Below are 18,774 nucleotides of genomic sequence, written 5' to 3'. Positions count from 1 at the left end.
TCCTCGTCCTCATTATTATTCTTGTGCGTTTGCAGTGCAGGTGTACTGGGTGGGGCCCCGTTGTGGGAGGCATTGTGGCGGCGGTGTCATAATACGCTACTCTTCTCTCTCTATATCGGGGCCTCCTCCCCCTCCTCCTCCTATTCGCATTCCTCCTCCTCCTCTTCCTCCTCTCCTCTTCCTCCTCCTCGTCCTCATTATCATTCTCATGTGTGTTTGTGGTACAGGTGTACTGGATGGGGCCCCGTTGTGGGAGACATTCTGGCGGCGGTGTCATAATACGCTACTCTTCTCTCTCTCTACCGGGGCCTCCTCCCCCTCCTCCTATTGGCATTCCTCCTCCTCCCCCCCCCCCCCCCCTCCCCCTCCTCGTCCTCATTATTATTCTTGTGCGTTTGCAGTGCAGGTGTACTGGGTGGGGCCCCGTTGTGGGAGACATTCTGGCGGCGGTGTCATAATACGCTACTCTTCTCTCTCTCTACCGGGGCCTCCTCCCCCTCCTCCTATTGGCATTCCTCCTCCTCCTCTTCCTCCTCCTCCTCTTCCCCCTCCTCCTCCTCATTATCATTTCTCATGTGTGTTTGTGGTACAGGTGTACTGGATGGGGCCCCGTTGTGGGAGACATTCTGGCGGCGGTGTCATAATACGCTACTCTTCTCTCTCTCTACCGGGGCCTCCTCCCCCTCCCCCTGTTGGCATTCCTCCTCCTCCTCTTCCTCCTCCTCCTCTTCCCCCTCCTCGTCCTCATTATTATTCTTGTGCGTTTGCAGTGCAGGTGTACTGGGTGGGGCCCCGTTGTGGGAGACATTCTGGCGGCGGTGTCATAATACGTTACTCTTCTCTCTATCGGGGCCTCCTCCTCCACCTCCTATTCACATTTCTCCTCCTCTTCCTCCTCCTCCTCTTCCTCCTCCTCCTCGTCCTCACTATCATTCTCATGTGTGTTTGTGGTACAGGTGTACTGGGTGGGGCCCATTGTGGGAGGCATCCTGGCGGCGGTGTCCTACACATTGCTCTTCTCTCTCTCTATCGGGGCCTCCTCCTCCACCTCCTATTCACATTTCTCCTCCTCTTCCTCCTCCTCCTCGTCCTCATTATCATTCTCATGTGTGTTTGTGGTGCAGGTGTACTGGGTGGGGCCCATTGTGGGAGGCATCCTGGCGGCGGTGTCCTACACATTGCTCTTCTCTCTCTACCCAAGCCTCCTCCCCCTCCTCCTCCATCTCCTCCTTTTCCTTCTCTTCCCACTCCTCCTCCTACTCCTCCTTCTTCTCCCCTTCCACCTCCTCCTCCTCCTTCCCTTCCACTTCCTCCTTCTCTTCCACCACCTCCTCCTCCCCTTCCTCCTCCTTGTCTTCCACCACCTCTTCCTCCTCCTTCTCCCCTTCTTCCTCCTCCACCTCCTCATTCTCTTCCACCTCCTCCTCCTTCTCTTCCACCACTTCCTCCTCCTCTTCTCCCTCCTCCTCTTTATTATGAATTATTATTATCATCATGATCATGATCATCATTATGTGTGTATGGTACAGGCGCGTTGGGTGGGGCCCACTGTGGGAGGCATTCTGGCGGCGGTGTCCTATACATTGCTCTTCTCTCCCTTCCTCCCCCTCCTCTTCCTCCTCCTCCTCTTCCTCCTCCTCCTCGTCCTCATTATCATTTTTCACGTGTGTTTGCGGTGCAGGTGTACTGGGTGGGGCCCGTTGTGGGAGGCATTCTGGCGGCAGTGCCCTACACGCTACTCTTCTCTCTCTATCGAGGCTTACTCCCCCTCCTCTTCCTCCTCCCCCTCCTCTTCCTCATTATCATTTTTCACGTGTGTTTGTGGTGCAGGTGTACTGGGTGGGGCCCATTGTGGGAGGCATCCTGGCGGCGGTGTCCTACACATTGCTGTTTTCTCCCTTCCTCCCCCTCCTCCTCTTCCCCCTCCTCGTCCTCCTCTTCCCCCTCCTCTTCCTCATTATCATTTTTCACGTGTGTTTGTGGTGCAGGTGTACTGGGTGGGGCCCATTGTGGGAGGCATCCTGGCGGCGGTGTCCTACACATTGCTCTTCACTCCCTACCGGGGCATTCTGTCCATGGACATCGCCATGCAGAAAATGCGTGAGTTTTCCTTTCGTCCCCCCCGCCTCCATCAAATCTCTCTCTCTCTCTCTCTCTCTCTCTCTCTGTGTGTGCACGGTTTGTGTGTGTTTGTGTGTGTGTGTGTGTGTGTGTGTGTGTGTGTGTTTAGACTGCAATTTGACGGCTACTACGTATCTTGGGGTTGTTTTTTTTTTGTTTTTTTTTTGCTGTTGTTTTTGTTTTTGTTGTTGTTGTTGTTGGGCTGCCTGCTCTCCCCTGGGAGAGTGCGTCGCCACAGCGCATTGCCACATGTTTCAAAACGTGTGTTGCCTGTACCTACGGATTGTTTTGTGCGTGCGTGTGTGTGTATGTGTCTATGGAAGGGAAGGTAATAGACGGAATTTAAGTTTGAAATCCCGTCACGCATACTCGTGAATTCAGACGTGTGTGTGTGTGTGTGTGTGTGTGTGTGTGTGTGTGTGTGCAGTTCAAGATGAGAACTTTGTGGCCATACCACGTGACTACTTCAAGGAGTCTTCGAAGACCAACGGCAAGGAAGTGACGGCCAGCTCCAACCTGTGACCTGTGGGCGCATGACCTCTGACCTGTGGCTTCATGACCTCTGACATGGGGGGGGGGGGGGGAGGGGTGATAACCTGTGCCCTGTGGGCGCATGACCTCTGGCCTCTTGCCTAACACCCACCACATCACCATCATCATTTCTCGATCTGACGCCCCCTCCGCACCCCCCTCCCCTATAGCATACCTTCCCCTCCCACCCCCTGCCTCCTCCTCCTCATCCACCCCTTTTTTCTACCACCCCCTTCCCACACACCCCAGGCCTACTTCTTCTTCTTCTTCTTTCCGTTACACGACCAACATCGACTTGCCGATGACTCTGTCGTGGTTCATGCATGCTGGGTATTCTCATGTCTCTATAACCCACCGAACACTGACATGGGTTACATGATCTTAAACGTGCATATTAAATTTTGATCTTCTGCGTGCGTATACACACGAAGGGGGTTCAGGCACTAGTAGCTCTGCACATAATTATGTTGACCTGGGAGATCGGAAAAATCTCCACCCTTTGCCCACCAGGCAGGCGCCGTTACCGTGATTCGAACTCAGGACCCTTAGATTAAAAGTCCAACGCTTAAACCACTAGGCTATTGCGCCCGCCCACAACCCCCTCCCCACCTCCATCTCACTCTCCATGATAGAGTCTTGTGTAGTGTTTCGCCCTCATGCATAACCTGTATGTTGTGTCACGTCCTGGGATGATCTTCTCTTGATCAGTAAATTCTTACATTTTTTGGGAGGGGTTGGTGGTGGGGGGAAGGGGGGGGGGGGGTGGAGATGTGGGTGAATGTCGGTTACTTATATCATCGAAGTATTTATACTCTGTTCCCCGAAAGTACTTAACAGAGCCATTTTTTTGTTTTTCTGTGAATTTTGTCATTTGATTGTATGATATATGAGTTGGTTTTTTTTTTTCTTTCTTCTTCTTACGTTCCTTTCATTATCATTTCTTTTGCGTTTTTTTTTTATTCATTCATTCATATATCTATATTTTTCATGTATGTATCTTTGAGTTGTTTTTGTTTTGTGTTATTCTATGCAAGTATGTTTTCTTTCTTTTTTTTTTTCTTTCTTCTTTTTCTTGCGTCTAATAGGATTATAATGTATTTTCATCTCTAAATACGCAGAGTGTTTCCAATATTCCCTCTACGTAGCTGAAGCCACTAGTTTCATTTTATTCAATGGCTGTTTTCAGAATACTGTTTGCACCATATGATACCGCTCTTTTATCGTAGTAGTACACAATAGCTCACTTTTTATGTTTAACTCACTCAGTACGACCAGTCCTCTCTTCTCCTCCACACAGACCCCTCGGATGTCCAGTGGGTGTCTGAATGACCCAACCTTTAGCTTCCGTCGTCAGAATTGTGGCATTCTTTGTCAACATTCACCTCCTCAGTATAAGAGCCTTCCGCTTGCAATATTTTGATGATGGTAACTGGGGTGAAACGCTGTTAACGTCGTATCTTTCGCCGTTCGTATGGAGAGAGTTAACCAGACTGAGATCGGTGGTGTCTTTAGAAATCTTCTTCTTCTTCTTCTGCGTTCCCTGGCCACGCTACATCAGGACCGACAGCGAAGTCAGCGGTCCGTCGCAGGGGCCCCACCGGTCCCCACAGTTTTTCTTGGAGCTCCACAGGGCTAGGCCATGCCTGGCGTCTCAGAGCGTCGAAGGTGGGGCAGGACTGCAGGATATGGGAGGGGGGTCTGTGGGCTTGTGCCACAAGGGCACTGGTCAGTATTTTGATATCTTCAGACGGTAGAGGTGGGAGAGGAGCTGACAGTGTCCCGTTCGCAGTCTGAAGATTGTGATCTGTGCCGCTCTGTCCAGCTCATGGATGCCGTCCTTTTCGTCTTCCGGCCCGATGTCCAGACGTTGGCGCCATGCTTTCCTGAAACTGTCTCTCAGTATAGTTTTTTTGCCTCGCTCAGTGTAGGACACAGGGTGGGCTAGCTGTTCTAATTTTAGAAATCGAAGTACAGAGTTTCCTCCCCTCTTTGCAAAACTTTAAAAAGAAAAGAAGTATGATTATCAATCATTTTTGTACTAAAAAACAAATTAAAAAAAGAAAGAAAAAAAAAAAAGGACATTAGAATTCTGGTTTCCCTTCTTCTTCTTCGTTCGTGGGCTGCAACTCCCAGATGTACACGAGAGGGCTTTTACGTGTATGACCGTTTTTACCCCGCCATATAAGCAGCCATACTCCGTTTTCGGGGGTTGGTTTCCCTTAAAATCACGACAGTCTTTTTTTTTTTTTCACCTAAAAATGTGTCGAATTTTTCAGGGCATAAAACTATTGAAATATTTCTCTCTTTTTTTTTCTTCTTCCTTTTTTTAAAATTTATTTTTTATTGTGTTTCCCCCACCAATAATGCGCTCTTAACACGAACATTTTTGAAGCGACTGTGTCTGCGGTTCATTTGCTTCAATGGGTTTTTGGAACTTCACAGCTGGATATTCTTTCCTAGTGTGTATGTTTTTTTGTTTTGTTTTTTTCCAACAAGGAATATTTTTTTCACTTTTTTTTTTCTCTCTCTCTCTCCACCTACTCGGTCCTCGTTGATTTTTCTGCGCAACTTGATCCCTCGGGTTGTGCTCTTCCTCATTATATTACCCAGTTCGTTTGAACTCACTGCATGTGTGCGAAACTATGTTTCAGCCTCTGTGTGTGTGTGTGTGTGTGTGTGTGTGAAGGGGGGAGGATTAAGCGGAGAGGGGCGGGGGTGGGGTGGGTGGGGGGTGGGGGGGGGGTGAGTGGTATCTTGTTGAACATGATCATTTTTATGTGAAGGGGAACTAGCAGTGAAGACGTTTGCGTGTGGATAAACGTGATAATAACACAATTATACACAATACGGTGTAGTGGGTACGCACATTCGTGTTACTGTTATTATGATTGTCATGTTGCTGGTTTTTGAAGGTGGAATTGCGAAGCGAAAAATGTACATGCAGAATTGGAATTAAAAAGGATAAAAACCGAAAAACGAATATATATATATATATATATTTATATATATATATTTTTTTAAATTAACCCTTTTCCCTTTCGCTTTTCCCTTGTGTATGTACTTTTAAACAGCTGAAAACATTTTAGTTTGCCTGGTTAATCTCTTTTTGTCGTGACTAAAAAAAAAAAAAAAAAAAAAAAAAAAAAAATCATAAACGTATAATTATGTAATTTTAGGCATTTGAAATTTCTTAGTTTCCTGGTATATTCTCTTTTTTTGTCTTGACTCAAAATTGCATTGTTTTAACGTTTTTGTACTCGTCAATGAGTAATCAATTCGGTATTCACTCTTAACCTTTTTACATGACTTGGATCAACTGGGTTACGATGACGATTATGATGATGATTACGATTATTGGTATTATTATGATTATGATTATTGTAGTTTCTGGGATTTTTTTTATTTATTATATACTGCCATTAAAAAAACCACAAATTGAAACCAGTGATAGTTTTTTTTTTCTTTTCTGTATTTAGTCTTTTGACATGTTGACTTTGTTTGCTATCATCAATCAGAAATGAATCATCAATCAGAAATGAAGTGCCATCGTTTTTGATAACCAAGGGCATACATGTGTCAGTATTTGGAATCACATCATACTAACTTTTAAACACTGTTGTTGTTGTTGTTTTCTCTCTACCAATTCCTAATTGATAAAGTTGTATAAGTGTCTTTTTCTAAACTTTTCATTGGTTTCACTCTAATTTCTCGGAGTATCTTAAAAAGAAAATCACTGCACTAATTTGTAACCTTCCAAGACACCATTTTTTAAATCTCACTCTTCCCCCTGTGTGTGTGTGTGTGTGTGTGTGTGTGTGTCTTATGTAACTCAAATACGTTTCAAGCAATCTGAGTACATCTGAGTACATAGCACTTTGAATTTAGTTAGTGAGGAACTTTTGACACATGGTTACAATCGTGGTGCAGTTGGATCCATAAATAACTGTGATGAAGCAACATTATCTTTGTAAATCCTTCTATCTATCTATGTAATAAAAAGATGAGGTAAAATAACCCACTCTTTTTTTTCCCTAAGTTGTTTCATGTTGTGTCGGTTCATTGAAATTCAACATAATCATAGCTGGAAATATTCGGAGATTTCATTTTCCTTGCTGCAGTAACCATACCCTTCCAACCCAAAGCACGGATGGAAATGACCTATTTAATTTAACTCACTCAGTACGGCCAGTCCTCTCTTCTCCTCTACACAGACTCCTCGGATGTCCAGTGGGTGTCTGAATGACCCAGCCTTTAGCTTCCGTCGTCAGAATTGTGGTATTCTTTGTCAACATTCACGTCTTCAGTATAAGAGCCTTCCGCTTGTAATATTATTTTGATGATGGTAATTGGGGTGAAACGCTGTTGACGTCGTCTCTTTCGCCGTTCGTATGGAAAGAGTTAAAAAAAAATATAATACTGAAAAGTTTGTGGCCAGGAACCAGCGGCCGCTCTTAACTCATTGAACCCCGCTGCACCCAAGCAAATGAAAATGCTCTGGCGCCAAAATTCGTTTTCATGAAAACAATTGTCATGTTTATATATACGATAGTCAGTCGTGTCCGACTATGACCATCAGAACAGCAGAGGAGGCAACTGCTGTTCCGACTATTTGGGCTAGAATTTGATTATAGTGGAGAGTGTCTTGCCCAAGTTACATCCCCACTCTCTCAGCCAAGAGGGTTTTAGGACAGTCGGCGTTGGGATGGTTCCCAAAGGCCAACCAGCCCACAAGGCTGCAGCACTAAGAGCCAGTGCAATTTTGCCTCCTAGTTTGAGAGTCATAGTCCTTCACAAAAAGACTAAGCTGTAAATGGTTTCCCATTGACTGGAGAAACCATTGATAATACAGCTCTCATTTTGCTGTTGGCCCAAATGTAAACTTCTGTCAATCTGTGATATAAGCTCAGTGTTGGGTTGTCATGTTCATACAATTGCATAAACCGCAAAGAAAGGGAGCCAACTTCTATGCAGTGTCCACTTTGTGTAATTTAGAGGAAAAAACACAGTATATTGTGTGCGTTTCCCCCTCCTCCCTATCCCCCCGTCATATTGTTATCAATACCAAGTCCATTAATATTTTGAAAAGGAAAGAAAAATCATAACTGGTTCACCAGACTTTTTTTTTTTCTCATCCACGTTTTTTTTTTTCTTCAGTCTTTTTTTCTTTTCTTTTATTTTTCATTCAAGTTTTTAATGCTTTTTTTGTGTATGCCTTTTTTACAGATCCATAGCATGTCATCTTTCACTCTCAGAAGACGTACTTTCAGTGGTAGTAAGAGTAAAATGTGTATTAGATTTTGTCTTTTTTCACATGTTGAAGCCAAGTTGTATAATGATCTTATAAAATGCGTAGCGTCGTTGTATCTTGGCCTTTGAGTTTCCTTGTATTTCATAATCTAACATACTCTAACCGTAGTCAGCCATGACCGAAGGAGGCCTACTACTACATAATCTAACATTATTCTTCTGTTTTTGTTGCTTGTTTTTTTGTTTTTTTTTCAAAATAAATCCTTCTCTACACATTTCATTGATGTTTCATTTTATTTTCGAATGCTTGTGAGAAAAAAAGAATTGTGTTGTGTTGTAATCTATTGCACTGCATTGTGTCATACTGTATTGTACTGCGTTGCGTTGTATTGCTGTATTGTATTGTGTTGTATTGCATTGCACTGTCTTGCGTTGCGTTGCATTGCAATGTGTTTAACAGTTCAGTGATTCGCAGTTTACAGCCTATTAGCCACCAGTATGTGGCCCTTGTAAGTAAGTCTGAGCGAAAAGGGGACGTGTATTTCCGGAACAAAATAAAACGCACCCCCCTCCAAACCCCCTCTCCGGCCTATATTACCAGCACTTGCTCAGAAAGAAAGAGACACTCATTATCGTGCGTGTGCGTGTGTGTGCTTACGTTACCAGTGCTTGCTCAGGAAGAGAGAGAGAGACATCATTAGTATTTCCACAACCACCCCGTCCTCTCTGACAAAACTTGCCATCTTTCCCTCCACTGCAAACTTCTTATTTCTTATTCTGCGTTCACTCGTATACACACGTGTGGGCTTTTACGTGTATGACCGTTTTTACCCCGCCATGTAGGCAGCCATACTCCGTTTTCGGGGGTGTGCATGCTGGGTATGTTCTTGTTTCCATAACCCACCGAACGCTGACATGGATTACAGGATCTTTAACATGCGTATTTGATCTTCTGCTTGCATATACACACGAAGGGGGTTCAGGCACTAGCAGGTCTGCACATATGTCGACCTGGGAGATCGGAAAAATCTCCACCCTTTACCCACCAGGTGCACCGAGATTCGAACCCAGGACCCTCAGGTTGAAAGTCCAGCGCTTTAACCATTCGGCTATTGTACCCGTCCCTCCACCGCAAACACAACCTGTCACTTACATGCATATAAAAACAACAACAAAAAAACAACAACATCAACAACAGAGGAACGCATGTAAGGCATCACATGGGCCAATGTTTTATATTTCGGGATAACCAAAACCCTGTTTACAATAGTTATAATAAGAAAACCACAAAGTTTATACTTCGGGATGGTTAACCAGAGTAAAGTTTCTTTCCCAGGGACATAACTACATGCCAAAAACAGGGCCTGGAACTCTTATTATCTGGAGATCAGAAGTATGATGCCTTATGGATTCTGCCACGGCAGACAACAAGGCAGCAGAGAAAAAAAAAAAAAGACACAAAAAAAAGAAGAAGAAAAAGGAAAAAAAGAAGAAAAAAAGAGAAAAAAAAAAAAACGGAAGAAGAAAAAAAAGCAGAAAAAGGAAAAAAGAAGAAAAAGAAAAAAAGAAGGAAAAAAGAAAAGAAAAAAAAGAAGAAAAGGAAAAAAGGAAAAAAAAAAAAAAAAAAAAAAAGGAAGAAGAGGAAGAGAGAGAGAGAGAGAGAGAGAGAGAGAGAGAGAGAGAGAGAAATAAAGAAAGAAAAAGAAAAGGTTGTCCTGGTTAAATGCTGTAAAAAAAAAATCACTTTGATAAGAAAACAATACGAATGCAGACAGAAAAAAAAAAAGAAAAAAAAAAAAAAAAGATATGGTGGTGCTCTGCTCAGCTCAGCTCTGCATCGTGATGACACACTCTTTCTAGGGAAACCAACCCTAAAACTTAACACAGAGAAACCCGCTGTGACAAAAAAACAAAAACAACAACAACCAAAAAAACAAAAACAACAACCAAAAAAAAAAAACATACTGTGCACACAAAAGAAACGTATAACATTCTTTCCCCTGAGAATGTATCTTTTTACCGCTGTACTCTGATCACCGGAATCTGACCAAAAGGCCACCATACGTGAGGCACCATTCACTGCATACCACCATTTTTCTTCTTCTTCTCTCTCTCTCCCTCTCTTTCTTTTCAGTTTTCTGCCCCACCCCTACAAACACAATGGTGTCTTTTCTATATGCAACTGAGAATTGTCTGATCACCACAGAACAAGAAATAATCGCAGCAAATTTCAACCACCATGCAAAAACGAAGAAAAATTAATAAAAAAAATTAATATACAGTGAAAAATATATAAGACTTTAACTACGAAAAGCGAAGCAAACTGTGTTAAAACTCAATGAAGCAAAACAATCCATGGATTGTTTGGCCTTTTACATTCGTCAAAAACTCAATGGATTGATGATCTTTTAAATGAATGAAGCACAATAATGAGTGGATTTCACCGAAAAGAGCTGTTTACTGGCCTACCTTCCAAATCTATGTTACTAAAGCACTATGAATCACCCACCTTCAGCATCCATTAAACACAATGGCTCTCTCTCTCTCTCCGACCGAAAATGCAAATCGGAGGTGACTGAACACCACAAATGACCAAAATAAACCAGAAACTTTCTGTGGCAACTGTGTCTGGCTATGAAATCCTTTAGCGTATACAACAACAACAAAGAAAGAAAACAACAAATTAACACACAATATTGAATCACTTCTCTGCCAAACACACACATATCAATCAATCAATCAATAACCAATCAATCAATCAGTCATCATCATCATCATGTTGTTACATGAAAGAACAAACAAAAAAAAATCTCCCGACTATTTGATACAAAAAAGAAAAAAAAAGAAAAAAAGAAAAAAGAATCACGTCTCTGTCACACACACACACGTATCAATCAGTCAATCAATCATCATCATTTGTTCATGCTTCTTTACATGTTTGTTGTTGGTAGTTTGTTTTCTAAACTGACATCTGTTTGTGTGTGCGCACATGCCCCAATTCGACCCCCTACGCCCCCCCCCCCTGCTCCCCAACCTCCAACACACACACACACACTCATAAACATGTGAAACACACCCTCATATTTATCTATAACCACACATATAATACTCACACACACCTTGTCCACAACAAACACACATTTGAATCCTATTGCACACACCCACACACACACAAACACATGCACGCACACACATAAATATGCAAATGCACAGAGCCGCTGCCTAACTTTGCTATTTATTTATTCATCATTGTTCTTTTAAGTGCAGTCAACCACACATGGTGAAAATTGGGACTGACAACGCTGTATATATTGACGTGGTTTATCTATAAAACAAATAAACAAACAAAATAACATAAAAAAAGGAGACACAATCACAGTCACATTCATCTGCATAAACCAAGGACATGTCTTTGACAATGATCATTCTTTGTTTTTTTGTTTGTTTTTTTTTTGTTTGTTTTTTGGCAAGAGAATAACAAAACAACAACAACAAAACCCACCAAAAAAAACAACAATTAACCCGAACATAAACATAATCATTTATAAAACACAAATTTTTTTTTTTGTAAAAGAATAACAACAACAACAACAACAGAAAAAAAAACCACAACAAAAATCAAAAACAATTAACCCGTAAACATAAACATCATCATTTATAAAACACAACCCCCTCCCCTAAAAAAAAAACCACACAAAAAACCCAGCTAAGGGGCACCCAATATCTCATCGGTGGCAAAAAAAAAAAAAAAAAAATAAAAAAGAGAAGAAAAATATAACATACAAATGCAACACAGCAAGAATGTCCAATTATCACAACATAGTAGGAATGTCCAATTATCAAGTACAGTATATATATATATATATATATATATAAAGCTTTCCAGAAAACCAAACAAATATTTTTTAAAAAAAGGCAAGTAGACCTGCATTGCAGAAAAAACAACAACAAAAAAAAAAACGAAAGAAAGACACAACAGAAAGAAAAGTATATAAAAAAAAAAAGAAAAAAAGTCCATCTCCTTATACCAGAAGGAAGGTAGGGGACACTACTATATTCATACTGTAAGAGACCCCACATGCAAGGGGGAAGGGGGGGAGGGAGGGGGAGCGGCGGGGTGCTGGGGGGGCGGGGGGGGGGGGGGGGGGGTCTCTCTTCATGTGAACTCCAACCCTACTCACACACAGAAACACAAACACATCTATAGCACCTATAATTACACTTTCACCTCCTCCTCCTCCACCCCACCCCTCGTGTAGTATCGCAAGGCGTTAAAAGATGTACAAGTGAACACACATAAGCGCTTGGACACACCCACACACAGAGTCACCCACACACAGAGTCACCCACACACAGAGTCACACACACACACACACACACACACACACACACAGTCGACGTTCACTGGACAGTGGATGTGATTTGTTCGCTCAGTAAAACAAAATGCCCTGAGTTAGAACACCGTGGCATAAACAACAATAAAGCTCCACTGCTTTTTTTTTTTTTTTTTTTTTTTTTGTACATATGCTCAGCACAATGAGAGTGAAACTGGAAAGCTATTTTAAAAGCTATTAAAAAAAACAACAACAACAACACACACACAAAGAAAAACAACATGTACCCTTTTTTGGTGCAAGAAACCCACTTTGGAAATACTGCTTTTATCTTGTCAACATGAATCCATTCAATTCAATTATCAACATGTCTTGTCAACATAAACCCATTCTGTTCATTTGTCAAAATGTCTTACCAACATATATCCATTCCAATTATCAAAATGCCTTGTCAACATACATTCATTCCATTCAATCATCAAAATGTCTTGTCAACATAAATCCATGCCGGCTGTTCCAATCAAGTATTAAAATGTCTTGTCAACATAAATCAGTTCCGTTCAATTATCAAAATATCTTCTCAACATCGATCCATTCCACTCAATTATCAGAACTAACGTCTTGTCAACATAAATCAGTGCCATCCAATTATCAAAACCGGTTCTCAACATCAATCTGTTCCATTCAATTCGCAAAATTGTCAAAATAATTTCAGTCCATTTCTTTATCAAAACAAAACTGGATATAGCGTGCAAACAATGGCAAAATTGTTTATATATGTAGCCAAGTGCTCAGCTGGCTACTAACCATAGTTCAACTCATGGCACATGCCGCAAAGCAAAGCGGACGACAGTTTCACTGCAGTGACGGTGTCCAACCACTGTATTAAGCACTGACTTACTATTAATTTTGGTCTCCCGGTTTGCCAGTATTTAATATCAAAGCCACTTATTCTATTTTCTAGTATTCATGTATTATTCCATATGCTGACATCAGTACTGCTACAGTGTTGTTACACTGACTCTCAGTACTGCCAATCTCAGTTAGTTACAATGGGCTGTGTGTGTGGTATTCTGTTGCAGTGACTACAAGACAGGTGTTGGATCAATATCAGTTATTGGTTAAATCCATCTGGTATGCATCATAGTCTGTTAGTTATCATGCTCTCTCCTATATGGCTTACTCCAGTATAGTGCTACATGATACCCGATTCATTTGAGTCGCTCTGACACAGTATAAGCCGTACATAATCAATACCGTCAGCGTACTTTCACCTGACTGGTCATTGGCAATAGTCTGCTCTCTCTCTCTCTCTCTCTCACCGTGTCGCAACACAGTGTGTGTCTCCCCAACAGCCAGCGTCTCGCCACATCACTGCACCATCTTATCTTCTTCTCCTCTTTTTCTTTACTTCTCATAATATTTAAATAAAACAATAGAAAAACCCTTTTGTGACTGGCCTCCACGTACATGTTTCTGGCCTGCGCGCGGATCTTTTCCATCCTTTCAGTTTTAATCCAGTAAATCAGTAATTCTTTTGTGCCGGCCCCTTTACAATATACCACTCGGGTTATCACAAACATGGCATTATATATATATATATATATATCTCTCTTTTTTGATTAATTTTTTTTTAAGCATCCAAACTGTAAACACATTTGATTAAAGACATAAAGACATGGAAAGGGAAGGATGTTGTGGGGTAGGGGAGGTGGGGTGGGGGTGTGTGCGGGTGGCATAGGTGGGAGTGTGGGGGAAGAAGGAGAAAGGGAGGGTGAGGGGGGTTCGGGGGGGTGGGGTGGGGACAACCTGGATAAGCGTACCGATGGCAAATGAACATTATCACAATATGAATGAGCATGCTGGCAGATTTAACAGAAACAAAAACAAAAAAAAAGTAAAAGTATTTTAAAAAAAAGTATCTAAAAAATATGTAATGAATGTTTTGGTTCTTTTCTTTGGGGCAGGGGGGGGGGGCGGGGGGGGGAGAGTGGGATTTGGAGGAGGGTGGGGGCTTGTGCGGGTTGGGGTGGGGTGTGGGGGGGTGGAGGTGACTGCAAAGAAACAACAAGACCAAACAAATTCTTTATCAACAAAGAATCATTGACTGGACAATTTCTTAATTCGATAATTCCGTAACATGCTTTGAGAAAAATTGTAATTGTGGTTCCTCATGGACAAATTTCTTTCCTGTATAACTTCACATCATGCTTTGACAAAAAAAAAATTATTGTAGTTCCCAGTGGATAATTCCTTTACTGGATAACCTCTCATCATAGCTGGACAAAAATTGTCATTGTAAATCCTTATCCTGTGGATAATTTCTTTAGTAGATAACATCACATCATGCTTTGACAAAAATTGTAATTGTAGTTCTCCGTGGATAATTCCTTTACTGGATAACTCCTCATCATGAGTTGGCAAAAACTGAAATTCTAGTTCCCTGTGGATAATTTCTTTACTAGATAACTTCTCATCATGCTTGGACAAAAATTGTAATTGTAGTTCTCCATGGATAATTCCTTTACTGGATAACTCCTCATCATGAGTTGGCAAAAACTGAAATTCTAGTTCCCTGTGGATAATTTCTTTAGTAGATAACGTCACATCATGCTTGGATAAAAATTGTAATTGTAGTTCTCCGTGGATAATACTTTTACTGGATAACTTCTCAACATGAGTTGACAAAAACTGAAATTCTAGTTCCCTGTGGATAATTTCTTTACTAGATAACTTCTCATCATAGCTGGACAAAAATTGCAATTGTAGTTCTCCGTGGATAATTTCTTTACTAGATAACGTCACATCATGCTTGGACAAAAATTGTAATTGTAGTTCTCCGTGGATAATTCCTTTACTGGATAACTCCTCATCATGAGTTGGCAAAAACTGAAATTCTAGTTCCCTGTGAATAATTTCTTTACTAGATAACGTCACATCATGCTTGCATAAAAATTGTAATTGTAGTTCTCCGTGGATAATTCTTTTACTAGATAACTTCTCATCATGAGTTGACAAAAACTGAAATTCTAGTTCCCTGTGGATAATTTCTTTACTAGATAACTTCTCATCATAGCTGGACAAAAATTGTAATTTGAGTTCCCTGTGGGCTGCTGATGCTGGGACTGCAATGGATGAACCTGGGTGTGGCTGTGGTATAGAGAGGGACTAGGAATGAGCGGCATGGGAGTAATACCACTGAAACGGAGCAGATGAGCAGATGATGGGGCAGCAAAAAAAACCGCAAAAAAAAACCCCCGCAAAAAAACAATAACAAAAAAACGCAAAAAAAAGAAAAAAAAAAGAAAAAAGAAAAAAAGAAAAAAGAAAAGAAATGTACAAAGTAACTAAAAAAAAAAAAAATCAAAAAAAAAAAAAAATCACCCTCTCTCTCTATTATATGTATATATGTATGTATATGGGGAGATGCAGGCAAAAAGACACCAGCACCCGATGTGATTATCATTACACAAAAAAAGGAGAAAAAAAAGAAATTCAAAACAGCTGAATGTAAACTTTTGAAACTTTGCTCTTGTAATAAAAAAAGCCCCCCCCCCCCAACCTCCCCCCCCCCAAAAAAAACAACCAAAAAAACCCAAAAAACAAAAACAAACAACCCACAACCAACAAAAAAACAACAACAAATGTCCTTTGTTACAATGTGGTTTCTTCTTTTTTTTTTCAATCTAAAAAAAGATAAAGATGAAAGATGAGCATGTTGGTGACCTGAGCAACACAACAACACTTCCCCCACCACTCATGTGTGAAGGAAACTGGCACGTCTTTAAAGAGCAATCAATAATCAACTGTATAACACGTTCAGATCAAACTGACGCTTCAACACGCGTGCACAAACACGCGCAAAAAACGCACATCAAGCCATACTGCTTATAGCCCAGTCACCATCAGCTAAAGGTCAGTTCAAACACACACACACACACACACACAGAGACATGCATACACATACAAACACACACGCTCATTCACACACACGCACACACACTAAAAGGCAAAGACATTCACATACTCTGCAAACTCCAAGAGAAGGAGATAGAGACACACAGAGACAGAGAGAGAATGTGAATGCACAATTACATAGTGTGTTTGGGTCATGCTTGCATGTCTAAAAAGCATCTGCTTTGGAGAATTTTTAAAAAGTGAAAAAAAACAACATATTCATGCAACGGCTCATGACAAAAAAATAAACAAACAAACCCAAAAACATGATTGAAGCTCACAAACATACAAACATAACGTCCCCACTCTATTCACTGATTGATACACACACTCACACACACAAGCATACACACTCATACAAAATATACATGCTTACCCAGACAAACGCAGCCAGATTCACAATCACACCTGCACACACTCCTACACACAACGCACTCTCACAAAACACACAAAAATATGAAGAACACGAATAAATCTCAAATGAAAACAACGTAACGACAAGACTCGTCGTTCCACCAGACTGTAAGGCTCATTTCGCAATGCACACTTTCTAGCGTATTCTCCAAAAAGCCCTGTGAGTATGACTGATCATCGGCATTCATCACGAGCACCAGCAAACTGCAAGGCCATTCTGATAAGCACAGCTCATGATCAGCACATTTTCTTGGGTATTTCTCCAACACGGAAATTAACAAATAACGAGACCAGGAGATGAAATGATTAACAAATAGTAAAGAGTGGTAACTCTCTCCATTCACAAAGTACACAACTTCAAGTCAGTGCTGCTTACGCTACCGATTCAGCTAGCACACAGGTAAATTGGAACAAACCCAGACACTTCCTCGAAAAAGGAAGCGCCAGGCCTGTCCTTATACCGATCATTTGACATGTGCACACAGCAGCAAAGACAGAAGAAATGTGCAAACACAAATTAGCTTTTATTCAAGACTGGCATAGCCTCTTTAATCCCGAACAAGCCACACAGAACACATGGACAATACAGAACAAACACTCCAACATGCATGATGAGTCTGACCAAGGGAGGTAATGTTCACTGCGCATGCACATGTTCCAGAAAGCTCGAGTCAGTTTAATGTGAAAGAAGTGAGCGTAGCAACGTTATTTCAAGAACAGGAGTCAATTTACTATGAAAAAACTGAGCTCATTAATGTTAATTCAAGAACTGGAGTCCAGTTTAATATGAAAGAAGTGAGCGTAGTGATATAAATTTAAGAACAGGAGTGAGTTTACTACATAAGCGCTGAGTGCGGTAATGGAAATTTAAGAACAAGAGTTAGTTTACAATGAAAGGACTGAGTGCAGTAATGGAAATTCAAGAACAGGAGTCAGTTTACTACATAAGCGCTGAGTGCGGTAATGGAAATTTAAGAACAAAAGTTAGTTTACAATGAAAGGACTGAGTGCAGTAATGGAAATTTAAGAACAGGAGTCAGTTTACTACATAAGCGCTGAGTGCGGTAATGGAAATTTAAGAACAAGAGTTAGTTTAAAATGAAAGGACTGATTGCGATAATGGAAATTCAAGAACAGGAGTCAGTTACGACATAAGCGCTGAGAGCCATAATGGAAATTTAGGAACAGAGAAAGAACTGAATGCAGAAATATAAAATGAAGAACAGGAGTTAGATCAGGATGAGAGAAGTGACCTCAGCAATGTCAACTCAAGAACCAGAGTCAGTTTACCATAAAAAAAAACTGAGCATATAATTTTGATAATATAAAAGAAGAGCAATAGCAATGTTTAACAACTGGAGTCAGTTTAATACGAAAGAAGTGAGTGTAGTAATCTTAATTCAAGAACAGGAGTCAGGCTGATATATAAAAGAGGTGAGCATAGTGTATGTTAATTCAACAAGAGGTGTCAGTGCAATATGAAATAACTGAGCACAGTAATGTTATTTCAAGAACAGGAATCAGTTTTCTATGAAAGAACTGAGCACAGCAACATTAATTCAAGAACAGTGGCCAGTTGCATTGCTGGGTTCTAAAACTTTTTGACAGTTACACGTGACTAAACGCCTACGTTGACCAAACTACGCCATTGGTCAGTTCCATACTACACACAGTTAGTAGCAGGGTAACAACCATACTACTGTCCGAGCAATCCAGCTGGCTCCTGGAGTCTGTTTACTATGAAATATCTAAGCATAATATTAACAAGCGAGAATCAGGCATCTACTTTTTTTCTCTCCAGCAGATGGGGTATATGGATCAGTTTTTATGCCTTGACACCTTGAAAATGAAACAACTGTTAACTAAGATAAGATAAGAATAACTTTATTATCTCCAACTGGAGAAATTTGGTCAGGTGCATTATCACAACATAGACAAGTAAACAACATGGGGGACCATAACTGTAAAAGTCAGCAACAGCTTTTACGAATGTAACGAAGACACGGATATAAAAAATATCACATATACCATTTCATACATACATCCACACATTGCTGGTAATAACTAGTATTCTTAATGTAAACACAGAAAGAATTAAGAAACATTATTTTGAAAATAATTATAAGCATAGCCTACTATATTGCACACTGATTATAACAGACAGATAACA

General features: G+C 41.0%; 1 protein-coding gene across 2 annotated transcripts in view; it reads left to right on the top strand.

Annotated features, from left to right (window-relative positions):
• LOC143291105 (aquaporin-5-like) overlaps positions 1–5,353 on the top strand; it is a 108,248-nt gene extending 102,895 nt beyond the window's left edge. For both annotated transcript variants that reach the window (XM_076600731.1, XM_076600732.1), the window contains 2 exons: positions 1,989–2,100; positions 2,549–5,353. In XM_076600731.1, the coding sequence (XP_076456846.1) occupies positions 1,989–2,100; positions 2,549–2,643 (207 nt within the window). In that variant the 3' untranslated portion in view covers positions 2,644–5,353. The remainder of the gene's footprint in view (positions 1–1,988; positions 2,101–2,548) is intronic.
• Positions 5,354–18,774: the final 13,421 nt, after the last annotated feature.

This window comes from Babylonia areolata, chromosome 16 (genome assembly GCF_041734735.1).
Source record: "Babylonia areolata isolate BAREFJ2019XMU chromosome 16, ASM4173473v1, whole genome shotgun sequence".
Classification (NCBI taxonomy): domain Eukaryota; kingdom Metazoa; phylum Mollusca; class Gastropoda; order Neogastropoda; family Buccinidae; genus Babylonia; species Babylonia areolata.
This window is presented reverse-complemented; position numbering and strand designations above follow the sequence as displayed.